Below are 8,495 nucleotides of genomic sequence, written 5' to 3'. Positions count from 1 at the left end.
ATGTCCTCACCTCAAGGCTGGTGGATACATGAAAGAGGAACCCATCCTATCTGGCTGATGCCCCGATCCCCAGGAATTAGTGGGATATAGTGCTGGACATGACGTTGCCTTGAGTACATGACAGTCAGCCCCTAACCAGGCTCTGATTGACGAGACTAAGAGGTGTCTGCCGAATTTCAGTCTGTGGGTAAGATATGAACTTGTGGTAATTGGGACAGCTTTGTCAAATGTCTCCATCCACTATGCTTTTATTTCCTAGTCTCTTTTGACTTTATTGGTGTGTTTTATGTTTTTTTTTTAAATAAATAAACAGTAAAATATGCAGCTAAAGCTGCTGATCGTCCTGGGTGTGTCACTAGTTTCAGTGTCCGAGTGTGTGTCTGGCAGGGACTAGGAGCAACTACACCAGAAAGGTACCTTTCTGTTTTGTTTTGTTTTGTTTTGCTTTTCTTCCCTTACAGAGTGGTAGACATGAGTCTGGAGCTGGAGTTGGCTGTCATGTCCAAGTCTGTCTGCTTTTAAGATTTTATACCTTTGAAATTGCTAGGGTAAGATGAACTGAAGTGTAAGATGGGCCATTTTATATAGGATGGTCACGATAGTACATATTTTCAATGTCAGCACAAACAATTTGTTTTTCCTTTCGTTACCTCTGAAGAGGTACTTTCTTGCTGCACATGTGATCACATTAAAGATGAGACTGTAAAGCATTTCAGCAAAAGGAGTCCATCTTTGCTTCGTTACATTTTACTCAAGCCCTGTAAAATGCTCACTACTTCGTAGTCATGCTTATCTGATTATAGATTCAAAATGATTAAAAGTGGATGGCAATATGCTTCGTATATAGTAATGCTATTAATGAGTATAGTATATACTTTAAAAAAGAATACTACAATCTGATATAAAATTACAGTTAATTAAAATTTAAATAAGAAACAATATTTAACATTTTAACATTTTCTTTTATTCACTAAATAACCTAAAATTAATAATAAAAACTAAAACATAGTACTCAGATCCCATTCTTCTATTAATATCATGGGCAGGCAACTCCAGCCGTTTAATTGTGATATATTTATGTAATACTACATATTTATAAAGATAATTTTTTGTTTGTTTACTCACTTAGTTGCCTTCATGGAGGCTAACCCTTAAAATGAGAGATATTTGCTTAAACACAAGTAAATAATTTGTTACTTTATTTTAAAATGAGCACAGGACAAATATCTTACACCATCGTAAGAAATGTGGTTAAATGAAATATTTTATCACCATACAATACTGCTTTTTTTTTTAAGTGGTGAAGTATTGTTCCTTTGCTGTTTGCCTGAGATCAAGCAGAAGCAGTATTGTCTAAGATCAATATGAAGCAGACATATTGGAGTGCATTAAAAAGAACCTTTCAGAATCGTATTAAGAAAACGGATCTGAATCTACATTGAATAATTAGTTCTGAAAACCACTTAAATAATTAAAGTTGGAACAAATTTGCATGTGGTTTACAAACGGGAGAGGTTTTTACTTCTTTCTTCTAATGTGAAGTTTCTAAGACATTTTAGACGTTAATATTTGAATTAGCCCATGACATCATCTCAGGTAAGGCTAGTCTGTCACTGTACTTGATAGATGTTTCTTCCAGAAGCGGCAGAGTGCTAAAAACGGCCTCTGCCCTCCCAAAGGTTGTTGCTTGTTCACTGAAGCAGGGTGTCAGTCTTTGACTTTAACTTTTATTGCACGGTGATCCCTTTCTTCCACTGTGACCAAACATGTCTGACTGCTGATCAAATTGTCTGTATTCGTTTCACCTTTCCCCAACTCTCTGTCAGGTTCTGAGCTCATGCCCAAAGCGCTCTCCACCAGGATAGTGGGAGGCATTTGGTGGTTTTTCACACTTATCATCATTTCTTCGTATACTGCTAACCTAGCCGCCTTTCTGACCGTGGAACGCATGGAATCTCCCATTGACTCTGCTGATGATTTAGCTAAGCAAACCAAGATAGAGTATGGAGCAGTAGAGGACGGCGCAACCATGACATTCTTCAAGGTAAGCCTTGTTACTAAAACCTAACCACAAAAGCACAAGCAGTCCTTCCTATTTGTGTAGGTAAGGATGTCGTTATGCTGGTATTTGTTCCATGTAAATAATAGCATGCAGCTTAAAGGCCAGAGGGTCGTACAAGGAAATATGTGCCCATCATGTCTTTTTAGCACTTGAAACAGTAAGAAGTCCAAATGCACTGATGTTGTTTATTGGGTATTTAAAGATTAAAAATAGAAGGTATGTATGTATATATATATATATATATATATATATATATATATATACAGAGAGAGAGAGAGAGAGAGAGAAAAACGCCTTTTATTTATGCCATATCTCCTTATTGATAGTAAAGAAAATTCTACCCGAGGTAACTTTTTTAATAAAATTTAGTCTTTGAGTAAAAAAGTGATATCTTTATTTGATAACTGAACAACAGCAGAGTCCAAGCATATACATACTTACTTGAATGTAAAAATGTTTCCCATACGTATATTTGGTTCAGCTGAAATGAGGCAGATTATAAAAATGAGGGAAGAGTCGGTTCTTATCATCTGCACATTCACCCAGTCTAATTGACAGTGACCTCAACAACCTGTGCAACATTTCTGTGGACAGTGTAATTGTGTCCTCTTCCCAACACAAAGAGCCTTACAGTCCTCTTTCTTTTCTCTTCATCTTTAAATTGCTGCTTGTTTCACCAGTAAAATAATACCGCAAAGAGAAAATTTCCATTCAAGTATTTAGTACCCTTTATGCTTGTTTTTATAGTTTATCAAGTACTTGTTTTACAAATTGGAGATTTTTTAAAGTACTGCAAGTACATAAGTTATTCATTCAAAAACAACTAAATGTTGATGTAAATTAAAATTTTATTTAAAAACTTGTCCCACTTTATTAAATTCTTTTATTTAACAAAATTCACGTGCCCAGCTAATAACAGAGATAGCCCTACTCTTGGTTCAGAACTACAACCCAATTATTGCTTCCAAAAATATAGAATTTTGATTACAAATTCACAGTGACATAATTATTAGCTAAACCATAAGCATGCTAAGTATGCATTTTTTTTTGTAAAACTTCTCATAAAACTCTACTAGCATTGAATAGTAGAATTCAAAAGAAAATTGTATTTCCAAGTGCTAATTACATTTCACTACTTGGCTACATATCACTTTAAATTTTAATTATTTTTAACTGAACTGATTTATCTCTGGCTAGTTAAAATGCTATATTTATATATTATGTTTAATCAAAAATAATTAATAATTATTCATTTTTATTAATCACATATCATTTAAACATTTAATTCACTATGGAACTCTTTGGCTACATCAAGTGTAAGTGATCATTTTTCCTATGATATGAAGTATTAAAAAGTTTTATTATAAAATAATCTTTTAATTTTAGATATGTTCTTACACATCAGTTGTACAAATGGCTGAATGTAGATTGTCAATATCAAATACTTAGTAGGTAGGGACAATGTAGATGATCTTAATTATTCCTGTGCACTAGGAACCTCTGGGGCTGAGTGTTTTTAATTACACAGATAAGTGCCCAACATAATGACCTGACACCAGAAGCTGTAAGGATTTTGAGATTTTAACTTCATTTTTATTTTTGAAAACATTCACATATCTTGTTTCAAAGCCCTAATTCGTACTGAAGAACTCAAAACTATCCAAAACATATTTCTCTTTTTCTCTATATCTTGTTTAAACTTATTTCCTTTCTTGACTATCTCTTCAATCCTTTAATGTTTCTTACATCTTTTTTATTTTTATTTTTCTAGTGTGCCATGTGTATCTACTTTCACTCTTTACCACTGACTTTGCGTCCTGCACTTTCATCTTTTGTTTTTTTCTGACTTTCACAGAAGGGAGCTTCTAGTATTTGGAGAAACTGACATAAAACAACTTTCTGTTTCCAACAATCAAGACTTCCTTTAAAGCTTGAAAGAACTGTTAATGTACAATGGTTATAATAACAACCATACAGAGATAATGACTGAGCTAGCAATTACCTTATGTAAAAAAAATTACAGGAGACATAAAGATTTTATTTATAAATATATTTTTATATTTTAAAATGCTTTAAATATTCTAATTTCAACTTCATGTTTTGGCTTCTTCAACTCTCCGTGTATTTAACAGACAAAGTTTTGTCATGTAGTTTTCTTTAAAAAGTAGTGTGAGTGATGGCAATTACGTTTCAGATAGTTAGTATTGATGGAAGTAAGAAAAAGCAAAAACCTGTAAGTGTGGAATCGGAGAGACTGGGCTCAATTCCTGACTCTGCCACCCACTCACTATGCTTCTGTTACCTGACTTTCACCCCTGGTTGGGATGACAAACAGGTAGCTTTCCATTATATAAGTTTAACCGCTGAATAGAACTTTATTGAGTAAAGACTTGTCATAGCAAACACTTCTTTGCACTTTCAGGGATACGTATAAGCATTTCTAAGTTATAACGTGAACTTTAAAATTCCTGCATATGACTCTGCATTCCGATCCTCACGGATTATTTGTTTGACCTTTCTGTAATTTCTGACTATGCCGTGTTTACTAATAGAGTATGTCAAATAAGCAAGTTTAATAACAAACTATTAAGTAATTTTTAAGTATTGTTAAAAGGATTATGTGACATTTCCCTGACACTGTTCTGATTTCTAATATATAAAGAAGGACAAATTATATGAATGAAAAATTTAAAATATGTAATTTTCTTAGAATGTTTTAGATGTCTATGTTAGTGTACTTTAAAATCATGCTTCATTAGGTAAAACTAGTTCTTTGGGGGATTTTTCTAAATCTCTGATGAACAGAAACTTAAATTTACTTAATATAAGGATTGAAACACTACATCATCCTCTGACCCTAGCTTATCAAGTTTCATCAGGACTTCCAGGAATTCCGCCTTTTAGTGGACTAGCGGAAGCGGATGGGGGAAGATGGGAGGAGATGAGGGAGGGGCTTCAATAGGGATACAAAATTAATAAATTGTAGAAAAAATAAAAAAGAGAAAGAAACAGTAAAAAAAATCATATTATTCTCGTTTTTATAATTTTTATTTATTGCAATTTATTCACTTTGTCTCCCAGCTTGTATCTATTATTCTCACTGTTACTTATGTTTTCAATTAGGATAAAGATGTTAAAATACATTTTCACTGAGTAAATATTTAATGAACATCTTTTCTGTGTATATATTCACTCTAAACAGACGCCATGCACATCTCAGGGCTCTTTAGACTCTGCCCTTTCTGCTTGTCATGCATCAACTTTCTTTCTTAATATTAAAAAATGTCACATTTTATTAACATCTGATGTATTTCTGTAACATACATTACTCTGTCAACCTAAATTAATAATAGAAAGGTATGAGTAAAACAACGAAGGTTTCTTTAAATACTGTATGTTAAAGAACTGACTTAAATTTCTCCAGTCATTTTTTGCTGTCTTCAAACGTTTATGAGTATTATAGAAAACTTGTCTGTTCGTTTATGTCAACACAAGGATCTAGATAGTCATCTACCTACCTTCTATGTACCTATGAATCTAAGCATTCATAAAAGTTTTTAAACCTCATGTATATATCTCTATTTGGGTCTATATTTCTCCTTGGCGACATGGAAAAGTACTTTGTTACAATGATCTGGCCAGCTCTTACATTGCATAGCCATAATATTGAGAAACTTCCATATCCTTTTCCCTCTGAAGGAAAAGCTACAGTTTCCCAGGAGAGGTGTACCTACCTGGCAGCATTCTCTTGCTCCTGTTGAGCCTTCCTCTTCATTGCCTCCCTCTCTGGCTTCTGTTCTTTTGTGACTAGCTGTGAGATAACTCTCCCTGAAATGTTAATTTTTCTCTATGGAATTGTTTGGCAGCAAAACCCTTGCAGCAGATATTGGGTTGGGGAGGTGGCTTGTTCCTGGCAGTAGAAACTAGCTCTCTCTGGACTGAGGTGTGATGCTTTGCGGGGCGCAGGTCTTGATGCAGCTGAGGGAAGTACGGTGCTAGACAGGATGGGCTGGTTCTATTAGGTCCTGTGACACTGGTGGAAACTGGCAGAGCTGGCTTGGCAGAGGCCATCAAAGGTGTGCTGGCAGGAGGAGTTTTAGTACTCACACACTAGAGTCTGTGCATCAACTTTCTTTACTGCTTTCCCATTTGAAACAAGAGCCATCTCTGAACAACCTTTTACAGTTTTTTTTTTTTTTTTTTTCAATGCAGTTTATTCAGGAACATTGAACAATCCTCGGACCCCGGGGAAAGCCAGCCCACAGCTTAAATAGCCTCTGGGTAGCCAACCCAGGCGTGCCACGGGGGCAATGCAGATAGGTCCACATACATGTAAGCAAGCCAGATCCTCGGCCTTAGCCAAATGTGGAGTTGTTCGTGACAGAGAGCACTCACCATCGGGAAGGTGGAAGGCGGAAACCAGCTCCATCTTTAAGGCATAGCATTCCGCAGCTCTCTACAGTTCCCCCTTTTTGTTTTAGACGCATCAGGCAAGAGTAGAGGTCTGATCTCTGATATTAGAAATGAATTGGGACTTTGTACAGATGTTCATTTAGGTGTCATCCACCCAAAGAGCATCGGACCCGTCCGATACCTTTTTCTCAGAGGCGGGACCTGGGGCATCAACCCGCATGCAATCAGACATGCTCTTCTCTGGGTCCAAAGCGGCTGACCCTGAGTGCAGTGCTTAGCCTCGCATCCTGAGCGTATCATTTTAGCTTTTTATGGTATCCAACCATGCTTGGGGAGAATGTCTTGCTTCAATGGCTGTAAAGGCCTGAATGATCATGGCTGCATCACACTGTTGTGAGACTCTAATCTTGCATATATACCACAGGCAAACCAAGGAGACCAACACCAGAAGGCCTGCTAACACTCCCATGCCCGCCCATTCCTTCAGATGATTTATGGCTGCAGCAATCCATGTTGATAATCCTGTGGGCAGTCCTGCGTCCACTCCGGTAGAATTTACTGTGACAATGGCCACTCTCAGCTGCTCCATCGTAGTATCGAATTCTCCAGTCCAATTACCTAAAATATAGCTCGACAATTGTTTAGACAAATTTGCAGCGCAGGAAAAATTCTCATGTTGTATGCTAGTGACACAAAGTCCAGCATACTTTCATTGACAGCCAGGTTGAGCGATTTGCCATAGGGTATCAATTTGCTCCTGCAAGAGGTCAATCCTCTGATTGAACACCATCAAGCTTCCTTTTAGTTGAGCATTAATTCCTTTATGTACAACTAAGGCATGAGCTACATTGGCTAAATGATTATTCAGGGTCTGAGCAGTCTGCCCAGTATGACTCATGGCTAATGCCCTGGTGGTAGCTCCAACAGCCGTCAATGAGATGGTAGTAACAATGGTGGCTGTAGTTCCAAGATCCCTTTTCTGTCTGAAGAGAGTCATAGCGTGAGGGGCATCAATGGGCATAGGCACCCAGTGAGGCATGCGAGTAACCAGGGCATACCTAACTTTACTAGCATTGGGGCTTAAAAAAAACCAAGTATCATTACCACAATTACTTGGCTCTATCTGGCTAATAATGAATAAAAATGGGGGATATAGACAAACAGGTGTGGGCTTTCAAAATTGGAGGAAAACATGGAGTTAGTCAATTGGCATGGAGCATGTGTCGCCCCTGGGGGCAATGGTCTCCTGAACCTACTCAGACCTCGGACACCAGCACCGCTAATCCTAGAACTGACGCAGGATGTTCCAACGAGGGGTTAAGGCTTCTCATAACCTTTTACAGTTTTATCAAAAACTCAGATCCTGGGTTTTATCTCTACTATTGTTTACACTGTGACTAAAGTGACTTCACATTTTTTTAAATGGGTACCCGCTACATGCTTTATTGTAAGGACTTAGCATCCTGCAAGGATTACAAAGCACGGCGAAGCCTGGCTTCTTACTTTCTATTAAATTTTCTCACACCTGTTATACCTGCACTTTACATTTTTCTCCAGTGTATACTGAGCTATCATTTCATTGTTCCCTTCTTTAGCAACCCTCTTTAACTGTGTTCTCCTTATTCCCTAAGCCTCTTGTTAGTCTTCTTTCATTTCTGAGAGAATTTCCTTAACTTAAAACTGGAAGGTGCTTTCTTCTGTTTCTTCTTCTTTTTTATTTTTCTTCTGCTGCTGCTTCTCCTCTTTCTCTTCTGCTGCTGCTTCTCCTCTTTCTCTTCCTCTGACTCCTCTTTCTTCTTCCTTTTCCTCTTCTTCTTCTCCCTTTTTTTTCTCTTCTTCATCCTCCTGATTACCCAATATTTTCCTTCCAATATTCACTAAATTATCCATCAAAATGCATTTTCTTGGTCTTCTCATTTTGACAATATCCTTTTCATGCACATCAGTGGAATAGGAGCCTGATGACTCCACTCAGTTATTCTTGCACTGTGACCATCATCATCAGTACTGTGCTGAAATG

The 8,495-nt window shown here is 37.0% G+C and overlaps 1 protein-coding gene across 7 annotated transcripts in view; it reads left to right on the top strand.

Moving 5' to 3' along the window:
• Grik2 (glutamate ionotropic receptor kainate type subunit 2) overlaps nucleotides 1-8,495 on the top strand; it is a 657,687-nt gene that overhangs the window by 539,156 nt on the left and 110,036 nt on the right. For 6 of the 7 annotated variants that reach the window (XM_060373542.1, XM_060373543.1, XM_060373545.1 and 3 more), the window contains one exon: nucleotides 1,827-2,044. In XM_060373542.1, the coding sequence (XP_060229525.1) occupies nucleotides 1,827-2,044 (218 nt within the window). The remainder of the gene's footprint in view (nucleotides 1-1,826; nucleotides 2,045-8,495) is intronic. The other variant, XM_060373546.1, reaches the window with a different exon arrangement.

The sequence above is a fragment of the Meriones unguiculatus genome, chromosome 20 (assembly GCF_030254825.1).
Source record: "Meriones unguiculatus strain TT.TT164.6M chromosome 20, Bangor_MerUng_6.1, whole genome shotgun sequence".
Taxonomy (NCBI): Eukaryota; Metazoa; Chordata; class Mammalia; order Rodentia; family Muridae; genus Meriones; species Meriones unguiculatus.
Note: the sequence above shows the minus strand (reverse complement) of the source record. Positions and strands in the feature narration are given on the sequence as shown.